The sequence below is a fragment of the Anabrus simplex genome, chromosome 1 (assembly GCF_040414725.1).
Source record: "Anabrus simplex isolate iqAnaSimp1 chromosome 1, ASM4041472v1, whole genome shotgun sequence".
NCBI lineage: Eukaryota > Metazoa > Arthropoda > Insecta > Orthoptera > Tettigoniidae > Anabrus > Anabrus simplex.
The window spans coordinates 889,571,318-889,593,857 of NC_090265.1; the positions used below are offsets into that span (position 1 = coordinate 889,571,318).

The window sequence follows — 22,540 nt, forward strand, 5'->3', positions numbered from 1 at the left end:
CTTTAAACCACGAAACTTCACGAAACCCATTAACTTTTGGTGAAACTCAAATGTGCTGCACGATAATTTAGAGATTCTCTGTGCCCCAGATTTACACATGGTGGATGTTCATTTTGCCATTCCGGAAAAATTTGCTTCATCACTGGAAATGAATTCCTCATAAAACTCATCCTCTTCCATAAACTGTTGCAACCATACCAAAAATTCAAAGCTTCTGACTTCATCATCAGGCTTCACGACTTGTTGCATTTGCAAGTGGTAAGGCTTCTACTTCAGTCTTTTCCGTCAGATCTTCCAGACGGTCGGTTGCTCTCTGTTTGCTCTGTTCATCAACTTCTGCGGGTAACATATAAATCCTACCCGCACGCACTCAACAGTTTCTTCAGTCACTTTAGGCAGACCCATTGATTTCCCCTTACAGGGGTATTCTGAAGTTGTAAATTGCACATACCATCGTTGAATAGAAATGGCAGTTTGTGCATTTTTGTTGAACATCATTCTGAAGTATCTTTGCAGTGTTACGACAGACTGATATGAACGAAATTAAAGCACAGCATAAGCTTTCTCAGCACCTGTTGCCATCTTTTCGAACTGCTGATACACTCTTGTGGCATACATCTGAAACATGGTTGCTACAAAACCTGATGTGCCTTTTTTTGGTATGATGAAGTCTTGTGGTGGTGGGGATGGTGGTGATAGCCTCAGCTACCATGTGCAAGTATTTTAGTTTGATGCCAACTGACTGCTTGCTCGTCAGTTTTGACATTCCGTTTTACTCTAGGCGTATAGACGGCAGAGTAAACCAAATTTTCTTTGCAAGTTTATGGCTTTTAATTAATTTTGTTGGGTAAAGGCCAAATTTGTCACCAGGAATCTTTTACATGTCATCATATAACATAGAGTCCGAATGGACTGTTTTCCGCTTTTTAAAAATCCTACTACCTCTGCCGGTTTTGAATTCACTACCTTTGGATCTGGAGGCCGACACTCTGCCACTGATCCACACATGTCAGATAATATCGTCCCCACTCTGGCAAACTAGCGAAACTGACAAACTAAGGAATCTGTAGTTCTGGTCTAGATTTTGTTATTTATATATTGTCTACCCTCTGACAAAGTCTCACATCTGCAGCTGGTTCTGTATGCCTAACACATAAAACCAATAATTAAATATAAACATTGATTTGACATGAGTAATCAGAACTTCTTTCAGCTCTCCTAACCTTTTGACAATTTGCAGATTCGTTAGTTTACCAGAGCAGGGACGATATGTTGTTTGTTGTTGTTTGAGTCATCAGTCCATAGACTGGTTTGATGCAGCCCTCCATGCCATCCTATCCTGTGCTATCCTTTTCATTTCTACATAAATGCTGCATCCTATATCTTCTTAAATCTGCTAGTCGTATTCATACCTTGGTCTACCCCTACCGTTCTTACCCCCTTACACTTCCCTAAAAAACCAACTGCACAAGTCCCGGGTGTCTTAAGATGTGTCCTATCATTCTATCTCTTTTTCTCGTCAAATTTAGCCACAACGATCTCCTCTCACCAATTCGATTAAGTATCTCTTCATTTGTGAATCGATCTATCCATCTCATCTTCAGCATTCTTCTGTAACACCACATTTCAAAAGCTTCTATTCTCTTTCTTTCTGAGCGAGCTATTGTCCATGTTTCACTTCCATGCAGTGCCACGCTCCAAACGAAAGTCTTCAAAAACATTTTTCTAATTTCTGTATCAATATTCAAAGTGAGCCAATTTATTTTCCTAGCAAAGGCCTTCCTTGCATGTGCTAGCCTGCATTTTATGCCGTCCTTACTTCTGCCATCGTTTGTTATTTTACTACCCAAGTAACAATATTCATCCACTTCCTTTAAGACTTAATTTCCTAATCTAATATTTCCTGCTTCACCTGACTTCGTACAACTGCACTCCATTACTTTGGTTTTGGACTTTTATTTTCATCTTATACTCCTCACCCAAGACTTCGTCCATACCATTCAGCAACTTCTCCAGATCTTCTGCAGTCTCAGATAACAATATCATTGGCAAATTTCAGGGTTTTGATTTCCTCTCCTTGGATTGTGATTCCCTTTCCAAATTCTTCTTTGATTTCCTTTACTGCCTGTTCTATATAAACATTGAAATCCCTTTCTGGATTGGTGCTTCTTTTTCATAGTCCTTGATTCTTATCACTGCAGACTGATTTTTATATAGATTGTAGATAATTCTTCTTTCTCGGTACCTGATCCTGGTCACCTTCAGAATCTCAAATGGCTTGGTGCAATCACCATTATAAAATGTCTTTTCTAGATTACGTACGCCATGTATGTGGGCTTGCCCTTCTTAATTCGATCCTCTAAGGTCAGTCGTAAAATCAGGATTGCTTCATGTGTTCCTACATTTCTTCTGAAGCCAAATTGATCTTCTCCCAACTCAGTTTCAACTTGTCTTTCCATTCTTCTGTAAATAAAATACGTGTTAAAATTTTGCAGGCGTAAGATACTAAACTAATGGTGCAGTAGTTTTCGCACTTTTCAACAACAGCTTTCTTGGGAATTGGTATAACAACAATCGGATGGCACTTACGCTGTATCATACATGTTACACACTGAATGGAATAACCACGCTTTCCTAAGGCAGTCAGTAATTTAATGAGGGTATGTCATCAGTTCCAGGAGCCATGTTCCTCTTTAGGTCTCTCAAAGCCCCATCGAATTCTGACCTCAAAATTGGGTCTCCCATTTCATCAGCATCAACAGCCTCTTCTAGTTCCAGAACTGTGTCATCTTCTTCTTGGCCTTGATACAGCTGTTGGATGTGTTGGTTTTCTATATGAGTTCTTAATATTCATACACCTAGTTTTCCTCTCTCCAAATGTTTCGTTGATTTTCCTGTATGCAATATCCATCTTTCCTAGGACCATTCAAACCTTCAACATTACTTGCATTTCCCTTTCAGCCATTCTTTAATCTTCTATATTCTTTTTTTTTTTTTTTTCCATTCTTGTACTTTCGTCGTTCGTCAGTCTTCTGAGTTATCCATTGATATTTCCTATCAGCAGCGGCCCTATTAAATTCATTCTTCATGACTGTCCATTCTTCCTCTATTGTGTTTCATTCAGTCCTTGTGCAACATGTTCCTGGAAACAAACCCTTACACTCTTTTCTTTCAGCGTATGTAGGTCCCATCTCCGTGCTTTCCTCTCTTCAATTTCTTCAACATCATATAGTATTTCATGACCAACAAGTATGGTCAGAGTCCACGTTTGCTCCTGGGAAAGTCTTGCAATCCAACACCTGGTTCCTGAATCTGCCTAATAATAATGAAGTCTGTTTGATACCTTCCAGTGTCTCCAGGTCTCGCACACGCACACAGCCGTCGTTTATAATGGTTGAACCAAGTATTAGCAAGGACTGAATTATAATCGTTGCAGAATTCATCCAGCTGACTTCCTCTTTCATTCCTTTGTCCCAATTGGAATTCTCCTACTCTCTTCCTCTGCCTACCACTGCATTCCAGCCTCCCATCACAATTAGATTCTCGTCACCTTTTACATATTGTATTAAATCTTCTCTCTCTTCATGTATTCTTTCGATTTCTTTACCATCCGCTGTACTTAGAGGCATATAGACCTGTACTATTTTGTTGGGCATTGGTTTGGTGTCTGTCTAGACAACAATAACCCTTTCATTATGTTGGTCGTAGTACTGTAGCTTACCCGCTACCCTATTTTCTAATTCATTATTAAACCAATTCGTGCATTTCCCCTGTTTGATTTTTTGTTGATAATTCTGTAGTCGCCTGACCAGAAATACTGTTCGCCCTGCCAACGTATTTCACTTGTACAAGCTACATCTAATTTAAGTATATCCATCTTAGTTTTCAAATTCTCTAACCTATCACAACGATTCAGACTTCTAATATTGCACGTTCCAACTCGCCGAATGTCAGTATCCATCTTTCTGACGATTGTCTCCTCTCATGTACCCCCACCACCACATGAAATCTGAATGACCTGGCGAGTTGGCCGTGCTGATAGGGGCGCGCAGCTATGAGCTTGCACCCGGGAGAAACTGGGTTCGAACCCCACTCTACGGCAGCCCTGAAGATGGCTTTCCGCGGTTTCCCAATTTCACACCAGAGAAATGCTGGGGCTGTACCCCAATTTTGGCCACGAACGCGTCCGTCTCTTTATTAGCCCTTTCCTATCCCATCGTCGCCATAAGACCTATACTCCGCACGGCCTTCTAAATTGAAGTTTCGTAAAACAAATGAGCATCACCTTCCCTCTGTTACCAGCGCGCTACGCCTGCGAGAACAGCTGATGCAATATGACCGCGGTAAACAGCCCTTTTAAATTGTAATACGGTACTCAGAAAAATGAATTAATATGGATTGAAAACAAATTCATAAGAACTACACTTTCTAACAATATCTGGCACTAAAAAAGAATATATTATTAACAATAAAAGGGAATGAGGAAATAACACATCACTAACGGCTAATGGCTGCCACAGAAAGGAGGTTATGGCGTACAAAGGGAACACACTACGGATTTCAGTCACTGGAACTCTCCAATAATATGAAAAACACACTAAATATTGAAGGAAAATACAAAAGATCGCGAACCGTACTGAATACCATACACGCTGAGCGAGATAGGTTAACCACGTGGCGAATGTAAATATTAGAGTTGGCAACTAGGTTTCGAGATCGTGCTCTGCCGATATAAATCGATATGAATGGCAGCTTGGGATTGGTTGGATGTCTATGCTTCTGCGCATAACCACCAGACAGAGCTAAAATCTGCTAAAACGTCCATTTAGAAGTAGAGCCGTACGGAGTATGTATGTGTCGGTGTGATGTAAAAGCAAATAGTAAATAAGAAATCCGAATGGAAAACTATTTTACTTCCGGAATATTTTACCGTGGAGAAAGGTATCATACAGAGAGAGCTACATGTGCTCGGGGGTTATTTACTGCTGTAGTTTCCTGTTGCTTTCAGCCGTGTAGCAGTATAAACACAGCTAAGCCATGCTAGGTATTATTACAAAGCCACATCAGTCATCATCTAGACTGCCGCCCTTGCAACTTCCGAAAGGCTTCTACCCCACTTCCGATGAACCATTCGTTAGTCTGTTTCTCGACAGATACCCATCCGATATGGTTGCACCTGCGGCCTGGCTATGCCTTTTCACGATAGTTTAATCCTGATGTAAACATGGTATATCCACGCCTCCACCAAAGAAAGGGTTGTGATTCGCTGAGCGTGTAGTAGCGACCTCCACCGCGTCAACGTTTCGTGTTCGGACGTACAGGGCTGCGCATCGCATACGACAACAGTGCGAAGATCTGAACTTCTGTATAAACGACTTTACTACACACAAAGGCCCTACCTCTTGCTTCATTTCTCTCACTATGAATACGGGCCCACTGACAACTGCAAGAAGCAACACCTTATCTCCACGCTGTACAGCTTGGGACTTTCTCCCCACTACGAGAAAACTTCCTGTATTACACCACGCCTTGCGCCTTCATTTCTCGTAATTTAATATATATTTCATTTAAAAAAAGCATATATATATAAAGCAAGATGTCCTGACTGACTGACTGACTGACTGACTGACTGATAATCAACGCACAGCAAAACCTGCTGGAGATAATTGCATCAAAATTTGAGGAAATGTTCTTACCGTAGTGTAGATGCGCACTAAGAAAGGATTTTCAAAAATTCCTATTTTAAAGGAGTGAAAAAATATTGTACTTATATTCATTCAAATATTTCTCTTCTTATAGCATAAATACTATTTTAAAAGAAAGTTGTAGAATTCCGATTTTAAAGGGGTGAAATGTGGTTTTACATTTGTGTTCATCTCCGTTTTTGTGAAAAATATTGTACATATATATTCATTCAATCTTCGAAATCGTCTAAATAGTACAGAAAACATATTGCATTTCTTGAAAAGTCAACGGAAATATATTTCTTTTCAAGATTTTACACATGAAATAATTCCCTTGTGCGCATGAATCTTTGGCTTTTGCCAATCCAAAATGGCCGCGGCATTTTCCAACATATAAGTGTACGCGCTAATTCATTCCGCTTCCGTGTATTTCAAGACGGTAATCAACCAAGACCTTAATGAAAATAAAATACAGTTTAGAGTATATAGGCCTACTTACATATAATAATGTTTGTGAGTGAATTAATGAGTAGCTGCTCTACGTATCGCTGTTAGCGCAACGGTTACGTCAACGTGTTGCAGACTGCAAGACTGCAGGTTCGAATCTGACCCTTGGCGGCTTTTTTTAACACAGGGGTATTGTTTTATCAAGGAGAATTATTACCCCTTTGTTAGTAAGTTATGCAGCCGCTTAGAGTTTAAAGGAATTAATCCGTACAACTGGTAAAACAGTCTAGGCGAAAGCAGCGGCATCGACATACCAGAAAAATAATCCCGGTGTACATAGAGCAGCGGCAGAACAAAATAATCGTGAAAATCACAGGACAATTCAAACGTGATATGAGCAACATCATCCGGGGGTCCGAAAAGAAAGACGGTTGCGTCCATAGAAAATTAAGTTTCATTCCGGGATGTCTTACGATCCTGAAAAGAATTACGCAGATAACAGATTGATAACCATTGGTACAGTGATCCATAAAATCGAACTGCGCGAAGACTGTTTTTCCCACGGACAATTTTATGTTGTCTGTTCCAGAGTAAGTTCTCCAAGTAGCTTAATCCTTTTGGCACCAGAAGAACTGCCAATATTGTGTATAAAGAGGTTCTAAACTGAATAATTATATTTAAAATTCTTCTTTCATTTCTTTTTATATGATACGTACGATTTTACGTTACTTATTCGTTGATTAAGTATATTAAAGTTCATGTTTTCTAAAGATATTTAAGTTATTTGATGCTTAGGTTTTAGATATAGTTAATTATAATTCGTTTCTTTAAATCAGGGCCATCCAGCTATTGCGCTCCGAGAGCGCGCCCGCGCTCGGGGAGCACTGGGCAGTCAGATTAGCGCTCCTTCCCCTACCACCACTACAGTGTGCAGTGTTCTCCCCAGAAATTTTTGTCAGCCGGGTGGCAGGAATAAGTAGCCGGGTGGGGGAATACTACTTCAAAAATGAGTGATAGAATCTCAATAAATAAATTATTTATTCCCCTCTGGTTGATATAGGTGGGGCACATGCTTGGATTAACAATAAAATCAGAGAGGTAAACATAAACTGAAAAATTGATTTCACTGTTATCACCAACAAGACAAAATAAGATATATCTTTTTCTACCATTAAAAAATTGAAATTTACTTTTAGCATGACATTTTATATGTTGATTCTTCTTTTCTTCTTTGAGGCCCAGTTGTCTGCAGCTCTTACATAATTGAATTCTATTGAGTCTGGTCCCTCTAGTGAAATCAGCATCAAATTGTTGAGGGTGCTCTGCTTCATACGATTCCTCAAAGAGGTTTTAACTCTCTTTAAAGCCCAAAATCCCCTTTCACATTCAGCTGTGCTCACGGGTATGGACAGTCCAATAGCAGTTAGTCTTGCTAAATTCGGAAAAGATTCCTTAAGCTCGCATGTTGTTGCAAACTTCATCATTATTTGTTTAGGTCTTAATCCAATGTAGGACTCTCCTTGGAACATTTTTGATGCAACAGACCATTCCAGTTTAGCGCTATTGTAATTTATGATTGGAGGGCTTCCCATTTTAGAGTAGAAATCAAGAAGCAACTCAGAAGCTTCATTCGGATCTTGACTTTTTGCATTAAACACTCTTGAAAAGCAGGACATGGTGGACATATCTGGAAATCTGCGTTCTAGATGTTGGATAACAGTATCTATGTACTTCTTATAAATTGTTGTCTTGAAGGTCACAACGTTGACATCTGAATAAGTGATGTGGAAGTCTGACCATTCACCAGCAAGATTGTGACTGTGACTATGAAAATGATTTCCTGGAGTGTCTTTCAATTGTAAGACGCTGAGTTTTGTGGCTTCTAAGATTGGCTCAATTTCTGTCAAGTCAATATCTTGCGTTTGCCAAGCTCTAGACAATGTGCACAGAAGAGGTAAGATATCTGAAAGCATCATAATTGCAGCTAAGAAATTGTATGTCTTCATGAACTTGCTTAAGCCTTCAGCTGTAATATCATTCCGTTCAGTGGCCTCCCTTTCAAGTGCAACAACAACACTCACCACAGATCTTCTTAGAGACTATACAGCAGTCATGACACAACCATCTAGTATTACTGGCCAATTTTAGTTTAATTTGAGGGCTGTCCATGATATTCTGGATTTCAGTTAAACCAGCAATCCTAACTGAGGAATTTTGAAAAAAGAAAAAGAGTTGTCTTAAAATGTCATTAAACTTCACTAAATAAGGCACTTCAGCTGCTGCCTGGGCACTAGCAAGTGTCAATCTGTGGTTAATGCAGTGACAGTTTACCATGAGTCCATTTGTTTTCTCTCTTAGCAGTGTTGCTACTCCCTTTTGCTTACCAATCATGACAGCTGCCCCATCAGATCCTAGACCTATCAAATTACAAGTTTTTAACCCCAAATTTTCAAGGATTTCAGTTAGTTTATTTGTCATGGCCTCAGCTTTACCATCAATGATGTTGCAGGTTGACACAAAACTAACATTAATTTCTTTTTCAAGTTAGTTGACATATTTTATGTTGCTTCATTACAGAAATATCTGTAGTTTCATCACACAGAACACTGAAATAATCTGCTGAATGTATGTTCTTTAATATTTCACATCTAATTTCTGAAGCTATAACATCAAGTAACTCCTGCATTATTCTTTCTGAAGTATAATTAGCATTATCACCAATATTAAGATGCCTTACATACCCATAGCCTCACAGTGTTTGAGCAATTTTCCGTATAATGTAGTGTGTGGTAGCTCTTTTTTTGCCAACCAATACATTGATCTTAGGGTTCCGAGAAAAGCACCTATCTGTAAATTGTTTAAAATAGAAACTGATTTTTCTATTTGCCCAAATCCAGTTTCTTCGAATGCACGTCTTTCACTTAAGTTTGAACAAGAATCGGTATGCAGCTTGCTTTGTTCATGGTCAACTAAACTCTCCTTTTGAAGTCTTGCACACGGTATAGTCACCCAAGTCACTTCCTTCTTTGTCGGTTTCTTCAATGAACATTTTATACATGTGGAACAAAACATTCCATTTTCTTTCACAACTAACCACGTAAATTGCTTAAGCCAGTCATTGCTGATGCCCGATAAGCGGTGTTTAGAAGAATGTTTCACTTGTGGTTTTTCATTTTGAATACTTTCCACTTCACCAGATGAGCCGGCCTCAGCAATGTCCTTTTCGGGAATCTCTCCTGGTGTTGAATTATTACTTTTACTAGGTTCTTTCTTAAAGAAACTTAGAAGAGAAGATGTTTGACGAGATTTCCTGCTCATTTTGAGAACACAGAATTTGGCGTCAAAAACACGAAGAATGAAACGGGCAGTTCATTTAGGTAATTCCCGCCAAGAGATTGAAAATAATACCAATATTCGTGATGAATTACAAAGTAAAGCACAAATGGAAAACACTGACAACAATAGTTAAAATGTAATTAAATCGGAACTATAATTCAACTGAATTCCATAGTTAGCAGTAGTAAATGTTAAAGAAACCAAAAGAACACCGAACAAACAGATTTGCTTCGAAAACAACTAAGTTGGTGACACTGAACACTAACACATACTCTATCGATTCGTATGTTTCATATTCGATCGTAAATCGAGATTTTCCATCAAAATGGCTGCCATAGCAAATGCACAATACCAAATATTGTATTGAAGTATTTGGTAAAATGTTGTGATAAGCTAGCGATGGAGTGGAGTCGAGAAAGTCTATCTCGAGTTGAGTTCTATGCCTGGAAATGGATACTGCACCGGAATCGAGTCCATGGAAATACGCATCGGTAATCTCTGACCGTTCGTAAAATTACTTGTAACAACGAAACTAGCTGGAATGAAATCGTGATGTAACGAAGGAAGTGTGTTTAAAATAACACTTAATGACTCCAAGACAATGATATGGTTCAATATATGCGAAGTACATACATTTCAAATCAAGAATAAAATAATGAACAAAACCCCAAACTCTGTTAAATCTTAACTTAGGATAATCTCAAATATTAGTGTGGTATTCGCGTTACCACTTCATGAAATTAAGTGTGGAAGGACTGAATGTCAGTAATTTCTGTGTAGCTGCTAGTGATATTGTTGCCCGGCCGAGCGGCTCAGACTGTTGTGGATCTGGCCTTCTGACCCCAACTTGGCAGGCTCGATTCTGTCTCAGTCCGGTAGTAATTGCATGTGCTCAAATATGTCAGCCTCGGTAGATTTACTGGCATGTAAAAGAACTCCTACGGGACACAATTCCGGCACCTAGCCGTCTCCGAAAACCGTCCAAAGTAGATACTGGTACGTAAAGACAACATTATTATTATCAGTATAACACTGTTAATGAATTCACCAAGGTGACTGTGAGGATGCCGGTTTCAAGCATCGCATTGGGATGCATGACTTTAACAATGCTGCTGCATCAGATAATCCTCTCCAATTGATTCGTAAATGTACTTCTATATTGAGAGAATGTAGTTAGAATTTTGTGTTTTAGAACGCTAGAACCATCTCGTTCTTATAATGGTCTCTAACGATCCTGGCCAATATTATACGGTGTATTTCTTCCATTTGTATTGCATGGAATTCGTTATAATCGTTATTAATTCAAGTACTGACAGAGAATTTTGAACTTCTGGTGTTCTACCGCTCGTTCATAATCGTGTATCATCGTGCTTGGCCACTCCGTTGCTGTGGAGTGGCGTGCGGGTTTGTGACGTCATACGGAATCGAGACTAGTGCTCGCAAGCGATTCTACGTTGATCCAAGAGCCGCTCACGCACAACGCAACGTTATAGTGAAGCTAAACACTTAAACTCCAATGTAATTATGCTGACAACAATGAATTTTTATCATTTAAATAAACAATTTCGCGGTATTTATATTTTAATTCGAAACAACCAATGACTCAACTATGTGTTCAAATTATTTAATTTATTTTCCGGGTTGAACCGTGTTGTACTTGTACGCATATCGCGTACAGGACGTTTCGAATACATTGCAGTATTCATTGTCAAGGCGACTGAAATACCCCTACTCGATCCGAGGTAATCAGTCTCCCAGGCAGAATTACACTACTAGAGTGGCCTTGATCTTGGCCTTTTATATCCTAGCCTATCTGGCTGACGTAAGCCCTGGCTGTCTCGCGAGGCTTCTGGAAAGTTTGTCACAGCCAGGTAGTGGGGGCTTGCCCGCGCTGTTATGTAATGGGGTTGCGGCCCGTGTGTTTGTGTTGTGGTCTGTATGTCTTAAACTATGAATGATGGGCATCCGAGAATTACTGATTTTGTATCCTTCTTCCAAATTTATGTTATTCGGATGTTTCTTGATTTCGATAGCCTCGCGGATTTTTCTTTCCAGATTCCAAGGGATAGCTGCTAGGATCTTGGTCTTGTCAAATGATATTCCGTGCCTAGTTTCGTAGGAATGCTTGGCTACTGCTGAAATATCTGTGTTTTGGTTCTTGGTGTGACGGATATGTTCTTTTAGGCGGGTGGAGATCAGACGTTTTGTCTCACCTACATAACAAGCTCCGCAGCTACATTCAATGTGATACACTCCAGGGGCCTGTAATTCTATTGTGTCTTTTACTGGTGGTAGATAACGGGCTAGCTTACGGTGAGGTTTATAGATAGTTTTTATGTTGTATTTGTCCAGTATCTTGCCGATCCTGTCTGTAGTGTTTTTAATGTATGGCAGTATCGCTGTTTTTTGGCGGGTCAGTTCTTCTTTCCCGTTGTTTTCTCCTGCGGCGGTCTTTTCTTTCTTCTCTTCTGATTTTTTAAGGACTCGTCGGATGTTATTGAGCGAGTAGCCATTTTTCCTAAGGGTTTCCGTGAGGTGTTCTTTTTCTTCCTCGAGGTGTTCTGCGTCAGATATCGCTATGGCCCTGTTTACTAGTGATGTTAGGACAGCCTGCTTTTGTGATGGGTGATGATGAGACGAGGCGTGTAGGTACCTGTCTGTGTGAGTGGGTTTCCTGTATACTGCGCGACTCAGCGTCCCATTGGGGTTACGTATTACTAGCACATCCAGGAACGGTAGTTTTTCGTCTACTTCTATGTGCGACCCTAACTGCACGGTCAACTCGCCCGGTACTCTTTGAATTGACGGTGCGTGAGTCCATAGGATCGAAGAAAATTTACCACTCGCACAACTGTTCCGATTACGTCTTTAAGCTTGGCGACTTTTGCACAGATTGCCTCCTGGTGTATCAAGCACTGGATCGCCGCCATTAGGGTAGTGCCGCTCTCAGTCATTTTTAATTTTACATAGCTGAGGGACCCCGTTCGTAGACTACGTAATGCAGATGCTCAATCCGTCGTTACACTCGTGAACCGCTCCCATTTTAATCCCATTGACTCAAAAACACTCCCCCCCCCCCCCCACACTGCTTTGAAAATATCGAAACCGGTAGTGGTGTCTTTGAGAGCTACCAAGTCTAGGAAATCCTCGGTGAGCCGAATATCGTCATCCACCCTCGAATGAAAATAACGAGCTGAGCTGTGACCGCAATGTCGGTTGTTTCGTCGAGGGCGATGGAAAAGGATACAAAATTTGCTGCCTTCTCCATTAATTGTTGTTCCATATCAACGGCCATATTGTCTATTCTGCGAGCCACAGTGTGAGGAGAAAGAGATATTTCGTGAAATTTCTCAAATAGCTTCATAGGACAAATACATGCCAGCGCGTCCATTAGGCACTCCTCGATTACATTCCCTTCCGCGAAGGGTTTCCCAGCTTTGGCAATTTGCGACGAGCATTTGTAGCTTGTTCGTAAAGTGGGTCCACCAACCTCACTCTCCTCAATCTCCTATCAGACAAAAATACGGTAAGTCACAACTTTTGTGTTCTTCAGATAATTCAATCATTTATTCATTCCCGTTTATAAACAAGCATTTAAAAATTAAAACAACAATACAGAACAGTGCTGCTTGAAATTTTCTTTCAATCCTTCCAACTTCGATTGGCGACTGGCGTCTGTCAAATCACCGTAATCATCCCTGAGGTTGGCACGGTAGTGGTGTTACAAATTGTGTTTTTTTTAACACATAAAATCTTAGTGGCACACTAAAAAAATCGGCTGCTCTCTTCGGCCCGGCGGGCAGACCGCTCGCTCAGCCAGCCAAGCTCCTCCCTCCACTACCGAAACTACCTTCCCTCAAAGCGCTCGGAGGCTTGGAGCGCGGCCAGAGCGCTAGCGCTCGGGGAGCGCTGTTTGGATGGCCCTGCTTTAAATCTTTAAAATTATAATTTAGTTCGATAGCAAATATTTGTATTTTAACTCTGTATTTTTATTTCATAATTCAAAGTTAACTTTTAAGATTAAGACAATTTAAATAAGCTCACTCATATCTTTAATACTAGCTGATGTACCCGTGCTTCGCTACGGGATTCTCAGAAAGACTGACTTTGTGGTTTTCCTAACCTGAAATCAACATAGGTCATTACAAAAACGTAAGTATGAATGTAGCGATTAAAAGCAATGCTATCATATAAAATACTCGATCAAATGGAAAGCCGCACGTTTTATCACTTTTAACGCACAGTACTGTGGTTAGATTGCGGTGCCAATATAATAGTCCAAAGTTCCAGAGCTGGGATGACCAGTGATGATCCAGTGTGTTACGTACCAGTAGTATCAGAAAATTTATAAACCAGGGGAATGGCATGCTAAAGAAGAAAGTCATCTAACTCCCCAGTTACTTCCCATCAATATTCAGACAGGCTGTTACACTCTGTACGACTGGGCGAGTTGACCGTGTGGTTAGCGGTGCGCAGCTGTGAGCTTGCATCCGAGAGATAGTGGATTCGAACCCCATTGTCGGCAGCGCTGAAGATGGTATTCCGTGGTTTCCCACTTCCACACCAGTCAAATGCTGGGCCTGTACCTTAATTAAGGCCTAAGGCACTCCTAGCCCTTTCCTATCCCATCGTCGCCACAAAACCTATCTATGTCCGTGCAGCGTAAATCAAATAAAAATACTCTGTACGTAGCAGTAATCCTATCTACCGGAGATGAGGGGCAACAGAAGACACAAAGCACATCACGACAAACAATGGTCAATGTAATGTTATTGTTGATCAATGTTATGAGCTTTCTATATTGTAGGCCTTCACATTTAGTTTTCTTTCGACTCTGTGATTTGTAAAATATTTTATACCATAAACTGTAGTTTCTTATTCTCCGACTTTACATACCGATTTTCATTAAATACTGTTTACCCATTTTCTCGTTACTCGGCGCTGATATGGAGTTAGTAACAAAAACCCAAATTCATGAATATCTTTGTGATCATAGCCAGTACGGTAACAATGTATAAGACATGAATAATAGGAAATTTAATACTATATAACCTTAGTTATGTAGCATTCATCGATTACACCTCTAATAAGAAATATTTGAGAATTACATTTTAGGCCTTCCCCTAAACTACCATTTCACTCAGCGTGAATAAAATAATTTACAGCCTAGACTATAGCGACTTATTTCCTGACTTTGCATACCGATTTTCATCAAGATAGAACTACTAATAACAATATTTGAGAATTAAATTTTAGCCCTTCCCCTAAACTACCATTTTTCTCAGCGTGAATCCAATTATTGATAGCTTAGATTGTAGCAACTTATTCCCCAACTTTGCCTACCCATTTTCTTTAAAATACGACCACTAATGACATAAATAGTTTAGAATTAAATTTTAGGCCTTCCCCTAAACTACCATTTCACTCAGCGTGAGTAAAATGATTTATAGCCTACATTGTAGAGGCTCATCCTCCGACTTCACATACCGATTTTCATTAGACCACTAATAACATAAATAGCTGAGAATTCAATTGTAGGCCTTCCCCTAAACTACCATTTCACTCAGCGTGAGCAAAATGATTTATAGCCTAGATTGTAGAGGCTCATCCCCCGACTTCACATACCGATTTTCATTAAATTCTCTTCAACAGTTTTCTCGTGATGCGTGTACATACATACAGACAGACAGACAGAAATTACGGAAAAGTAAAAAATGCATTTTCTTGTTACTATGGACATGACCGATACAGAAATACCATTATTTTCAAATTCTGAGCAATGTACAGACAAAACTCTTATTTTATATATATAGATTTCATTTTTGTTGCATTCCATTCATAAAGCAGGCAAAGAAATTGTTGCAAACGAAGTATGTAAAATGATATATTTATATTTCGAGATCATAGGGAATTTTAAATATCATTTAATAGCAAACTCGGAATACACGTGAAACTTTTCAATTCCGGCCGAAGCCGGGACGGGAAACCACATCATTTACGTCTTACATTTCTTACGGAAGTTGATGAACTCATGGGATTGGTTCTATGGTCTTCAAAAGAAAATTTGAAATAAAAAATATAATGGAACATAACTCCAGTATGACGCGAGCGAAGCCGCGGGCAAAGTGCTAGTATATATGTATATAATGTCTGCACGCGGTAGCTAAGGCCATACAATCAACATCATCGAGATAATTCTATACCAGTACTGATTTATTTTTTTGGTATTTATCAACCCTATTTTAATTTGATTACGTACTCTTCCAAACCTTCTAAATGTAATAAACTAAACTAAATTAAAAATGCGACGTACTACTTTTCTTCGAGCTCGCATACAGTCGAATGAGTACGACGGTTGCTTCTCCAATCAACTACGTCTATGTCCACGTGTAAAGATAAGGTGTATTTGTTTACATCAGTATTAAACTCTCGTGAAAAGTGGTATATCTGCTTCACTGGGTTGCACAAGCCTCCCCACCGCGGCAAGGTCACGTGGTACGCAGGTACAAGTATTTTTTTTTTTTTTTTTTTTTGCTAGGGGCTTTACGTCGCACCGACACAGATAGGTCTTATGGCGACGATGGGATGGGAAAGGCCTAGGAGTTGGAAGGAAGCGGCCGTGGCCTTAATTAAGGTACAGCCCCAGCATTTGCCTGGTATGAAAATGGGAAACCACGGAAAACCATCTTCAGGGCTGCCGATAGTGGGATTCGAACCTACTATCTCCCGGATGCAAGCTCACAGCCGCGCGCCTCTACGCGCACGGCCAGCTCGCCCGGTGGTACAAGTATTATACTCAAGAAAAGAAAAGAGAGTATTAAAGTAGACCTCTGGTAACACTATAAAAAAAGTATTCGCTCAAAAGTACTGTTCTCCATGTATGTTGGGTATTCAGCCCGAAGGCTGGTTTGATCCTCTGCAGCTCCGCCAACAGCTGTCACAAATAGCCTAGGCGTCACTGAAGAGGCGTACTAGGGAAATGAGGAGTGAGGTAGTTTCCCGTTGCTTTCCTCACTGAGCCAGCAGTTGCTATTACATATCAGTCTGCCAAGCCCACTGAAATACATGCACCAACCGACCCTATGAGTGATATTTTCACACCATCCATAACAGGGACTGGCTGCATAAGTAATGGTATTACCAGCATCACTCATACCTCAGTCACTTTCATATTGTCAAAGCCAAGGATGAGACTGAGACCGGTCAATGAAAATAACAAATTTGATATAGCCCATACCAGAAGACATAGTGCAATGTAAACACTACATCTCGCCAGCAAGGGCATCTGTTCTCCATATTCACTATTTAGTAGTCTGCAAGCCATCCTGTGAAGCATTTCTTATTAAATTTTATATCAAAAAGACTTTTGGTACCAAAAGATAAATCAGTACTGGTATCGAATTATCTCGATGATGTTGATTGTATGGCCTTAGCTACCGTGTGCAGACATTTTAATTTTACGCTATGTAGGCTGACTGCTTGTCAATTTTGGCGTTGCGCTCTACAAGATGGCATAGAAACCGATCTTCATTAGGGACCAATGCCTGATTATTATTCATTTTATTGATTAGACACAGTATGTTTCTCCATATAATGTTTACAAGCCTACGTCGTACGACATGGATTGCCGAACGGGCTGTTTTAGGCAATTCAAGAATCGGACTACCGGTGCCGTACCTCTGGATTTGAACCCGCGATTTTGGGATCAAGAGACCGACACACTGATTCACATCGGGTTCTCCCTTTTGAACGGTATACTTAATATATGCATTTTTGCTAATCAGTTTACTCTTCAGACGTCGTCATAGGCAATATTGCAATGAATCTGGTTTCTTTATTTGACTCGTCGTAATGACAAATAGGTACGGTACTTACAATGTTTAACAAAACTGTCCCAAAAACAGGATAGAAGGCGTACTCCAGTAAAATGGATGCGGATTTTCTGGATATGTAATATAGCCTCCGTGCATCTTTCATTCAGAAATTTCTGTCGTAATGTCGTGAGGAGTGCCTACTTCGTGTGTAATAGATTGATTGTGAGGTACGGAACAGGTGGACTGTTATGCTTACCACGCAGTGAGAGTGTTAGCGGAAGTACGAACTCGATCCTTAAAAGGAACTTCCCGTCATGTTGTGGTGGTCTGTTGTGCATCTCGAGTATGTCGACACGGTACGATCTCTGCGGCACAGCATAGTTCGTTTTTTGGGTTCCTCTGCGTAATTGCGCTCCCTCTCTTTCCATTCATGAGGTCGGCGGTGTGTAGGCAGGCACGCTGGCCATGGACACGCTGCCGGTCCCACGTGTGTGGCGGCCTTGGATCTCAGGTGAGTTAAACATGACACAAAATACGCTGTGAAATGTATTGTTGGAGTTGCGGAGCGATTTCTGTTTGGTGGGAGATTTTATTTATTTTGTGAAACCTTCCAAACGTGATCGGTGTTGATACATGTTTTTTTTTTTTTTTTTTTTTTTTTTACAAATTTAAAACTGCCTGTTAAGAATGCTTTTAGCAATGGTATTAAAATATCGCCGCCGCGTTGTTACAAAATTTACCCTATTGCTTTCTGTAAATGGCCAGCATACATGTATATGTAAATTAGAAACTCTTTCAGCATTTTTCAATCTTGGATGTGGAAAACCATTAGAGTTATTAGGAGTAGCCTATGTTCCAGTTTGGGTGGTTGTGTCTCGTTTCGTGGAGGATGGTTGTCCACTTGTACTTCCTCTTAAAAAAACAATCACCACCACCACCACAATCTCGCTTCTTGATTTGTTGAACTAACTCTGAACAGCAACAGTTTCCGTGATCCTTCCAGACAAGTTTGAGCTACTGCTGTATCTTGTTAGATTTGTATGTACCGTATTCCAAATAATGATCTAATTTGTACACATCTTGAGGAAGAGATGTCTTTAGCGAATTGAAATTTTGCTGTTTGTTTCCTGAAGTTTTGTTGTTGTTGTGAAACATCTGTTTTGTAGGGGATTGTGATACTATTGTTTTGTGCGTTCCTCAAGTAGTTGGAGAAAGACTAGGCAGAAAAAATATTATTTCTTGTATATCCCTTTCTTTCTCAGTTGAATTGAATCTTATTAATTTGAGTAAGCTGTAATCATATCCCCAGATAGCTATCACTTAATATTCCAAGTAGTAGTAATAATAATAATAATAATAATAATAATAATGTTGGTTTCACATTTCACAAACTACTTTTATGGTTTGTGGAGATGCTCAAAGTAATCATCCAAGTCTGAGATTATGATTATCTCATAATACTGTATATAATCATTCAGCTCTCTGACAGGGTTGGTAGTCAACGTAACATTTATATTGCAGGAAGTGGTGAACAGCTGCTGGATTGGTTTTGGTTTTATGCATCTATTTTTCTTTGTTTCTTTGAACAGTTTTGCTGTTTGGAAGATCAGATTTTTTTTTTTTTTTTTTTTTTTTTTTTTTTTTTTTTTTTTTTTTTACTGATATGTTTTGAGAATGTGAGAATGGGGGATTAAATAATTTCTATGCAAGAATGTTTTCTTTAGCCTCCTAAGCTTCTTGTATGTTATGTTTTAGATGACGCCCGCAGCCGGCCTTCAAAAGAGCTCCCCTCTGGTAGGTGGCGGCGTGAGCGGCGGTGTCGTTATACTCCACATGCTGCCGCTGCTGCAGAGGCTGTGTCTGGAGATACACCACTGGACATGTCCACTCGTAGTCGCTCTGCTCGTGGCCTGCCTCCATCTTATAACCAAACTGTATCAGCACCTGGGTACCGTCCTCCTGCTAGACCATCTGTTATCACTTGTGCGCCCCCAGCAAAGGGGCACCGTCGCGAGCTTCTTTCAGGTATTTTTTAAACCATATATCTGGTAATTTTCCAGAAATATGACTAGTTTGTATATCTCTCTTCTATAAAAGCGTAGAGTAGAGCTTATTTATTTATAGACTACTACTTCTTCTGCAGCTTATCCCACACTATGCATGGTCACGAATTCTAACAAGTCTCTTCAAGTTCTTTCTGCCCTGGACTGCTTCTGTATTTAAGTTCTTTTCCATCAGATCTTGTCCTACCAAGTCCTTCCTCCTCTTCTTTCTGTGCCCATGCTTCATCTTCCCCCTAACTTGCATGTTGGAGAACACCGTATGTAAAGAAAACAGACTTTAATTTGTATTTTGTTTATGTTTGTGCCAGTAGTTTGGGTTATGTGTGTTAGTATAATATGTTCATATACTCTGGACTGCTTTTGGTTACAGATCCATCCTTGGCAGTTTATGCACATCAGTGTCTTCCCTGACAATACTTCTTTTTTATTTTTCTGGTCCCCTGATTTCCCAGACTATTACTTTTAATTCGGTGATCCTTTTCTGCCTTGCCTCTTTGGGCAGGTGTACTCACTTCGTCAGTCAGTTATCTAGAATCCGTGAATATACTTTCACTAGGATACTCAATAGTTTGCACATTACCAAGTAAGTTGGCCGTGCGGTTAGGAGCGTGCAGCTGTGAGCCTGCATTCAGGACATAGTGGGTTCGAACCCCACTGCTGGCAACCCTGAAGATGGTTTTCCATGGTTTCCCATTTTCACACTAGGCAAATGCTGTGCCTTAATTAAGTCCATTGCCGCTTTCTTCCTGTTCCTAGCCCTTTCCTATTCCATCATCGCCACAAGACCCATCTGTGTCGGTGTGATATAGAGCAGATTGAAAAAAAAAAAAAAGCTTTTGCACAACACAAATCATTTTCCAGATTGGACTCCTTAGTGGAGTCCCTTGTCCTAAGAACTTGGTTCTCTTGGTGGTTGCCTTCCTCTTGCTAGACCCTGACATGACACAGTACTCTTACACACACACACTCTCTCTCTCTCTCTCTCTCTCTCTCTCACTGACCTGAAGTTGACCTACAACTATACTTAGCTCTACTGTGCTATTATATACTGTACTACACTACATAAAATACTATGCTATTACATAATACAGCTTAACACCGATTTTGCGTGACCTCGATTTAATGTAAACCCGCATTTAATGGAAGAAATTCCCAGTCCCGAAAATTATTCCATAAGAGCAATACTATTTTATATTCAATTTAACATAATTCACAATAGGGAATACTCTGCATTTAGCGTTAAGGAAATGTAAAAATTCTCAAATATTTATTTCTATTCGTTTTGGTTATGGGACATAAAGAATCTACGAAAAAGACATCATAAGCTTGCTGAGGATGATTCAAGGCAGAAGAGGAAATTAGAGCATGGGCACTTTTACGGCTAAGGTGAGATGTCAGGCTCAGATGCACGTCCATCCGCGACCACTGTAGCAGAAGAGAAACACCGTTTTAATGGCATTGCTATTATAACCTTCGAAAATTCCTACATTAATCTGTGCAATATCCTTTGGTTACAATAAAAACCCTTTTACTCATTCATCCATTATTATAGGCAAATTTGGGCACGTTAGTTTGTATCTGTTATCAATATCCATACACTCTATCAAATATAGTATATGACTCTACTCCAGCGTTTATATTGAATGCGATCGATCATCTTCCATATCGATTCATCGATCTTGAGCGAACCTGAGGTCTCCTTACAACTCTTGAGTCTTCGTCTGGTGTAAGCAAACATCAAGATAAGTTCAATGCCAGCCATTGTTAACTCCATAGAAATAAAGGCTGAAGTAAATGATTGCTTAATTTTAATACTATCCACTGAAAATAAGAATGTGATACTTCTCCTTCTCAAGATACAGCAGTGTGCTTAACTAATTTCAGAGGTTAGGTTATGTAATTTCATGTCTTGTTAAATTTCAAAAAGGCTCTTCCCATGTAAATTTATAGTGAAAATATTATAATTATTCTACAGAGAGCTTGAAATATGTCTTCATAATACGTGCGTGGTAAACCTAGGTTAGGTGACACCGTTTGAAGTAAGAAAATGGAAATGTTAGCCACAAGCCTCTGGAGTGATGCTATTACACATAATCTTTCTTAAAGATCCTATGCTCTCCAGACAGCAAAAGCACTAAATATGTATGACTGTCTGATTTCCAAGGATGGATCCTTAACCAAATCAATCCACAATGCCATCAACCAGTGGGGTGTCTTCCCGCAACGTGCTCACTTCTTTCTCTCCCTGGCCGCCTTCTGCGTGACGTCATGTAATATGAAGACAGCACTCACCTGTCCTGCTTATCTGTGTTTTAAATAATGTGTTTCTTGTCCTTTTATGTGCTATTGTCTTCTAAGCTGAAGATGTCTCAAAACTAAGTGACGAAGCATGTCCTTGTAATTAAGTTTTCTCGTTTGATAACACAAATAATACATGCATTGAAAAGTGGAAGTCTCTTAATTTTACTTCAAAAAATATTGATCAGTTGAAGGGGATGATTATTTTCCCTGTAAAACAATACTCACTCCCTCACTGCTCAGTTACACTAAATATTTTGCTTGGAAAAATTATAAATGGAATTCAAGGATTATGTGCCTATTTAAGGTTTTCTGTGTTTTAGATAGCATACAAAGGAATGTTTCCATTCTTCCAGGCATGTGTGATCCAGTGATAGATGAGCATTTCCGACGTTCGTTGGGGAAGGATTACATGAGTGTGTTCTCTAATGAGGAACATGTAATGGACAGCAGTGTAGCCATAAACAACAACAACGAGGATGGCGACAGTGTCACAATAACTGGACTCTCAGGTAATATTTAGATGGCTATATTTCTGGAAGATTTTAGAGGTCTCTAATACGTTGTTGTTAGAAAGCAACACAATGATATTTTGCATCACAAAAGGAAGAATTTATTCATCGAGAGAGAGAAAAAAGATAGCTGCCCATGTATAAAAATTATTGTGTTGATGCATCTTCATAGATATTGTATCATGATGGGGGTGATAAATAAACACATACCTGGTTTTAATTCTATGGCAAAGTTTTGATCAGCTTACACACTAACAGGCACTAGTTACACACTATACAGTTTGTTATATTGAGCGTAGTCACTATCCGTTGCAAAAAGCCACTGTCATTTGTTTGTCAGTCACACACTCCAACAGTCTCCATTCATTGTCCCTCGCTGGTTTCCG

At 39.8% G+C, this 22,540-nt stretch overlaps 1 protein-coding gene across 2 annotated transcripts in view; it reads left to right on the plus strand.

Moving 5' to 3' along the window:
• The window catches only part of Tgi (Tondu-domain-containing Growth Inhibitor), a 104,606-nt gene that overhangs the window by 66,737 nt on the left and 15,329 nt on the right, over positions 1-22,540 (plus strand). Inside the window, exons 1-3 of one of the 2 annotated variants that reach the window (XM_068225283.1) lie at positions 17,638-17,792; positions 19,037-19,306; positions 21,999-22,154. In XM_068225283.1, the coding sequence (XP_068081384.1) occupies positions 17,747-17,792; positions 19,037-19,306; positions 21,999-22,154 (472 nt within the window). In that variant the 5' untranslated portion in view covers positions 17,638-17,746. Of the gene's footprint in view, positions 1-17,637; positions 17,793-19,036; positions 19,307-21,998; positions 22,155-22,540 lie in introns of those variants that run through there. The other variant, XM_067136563.2, reaches the window with a different exon arrangement.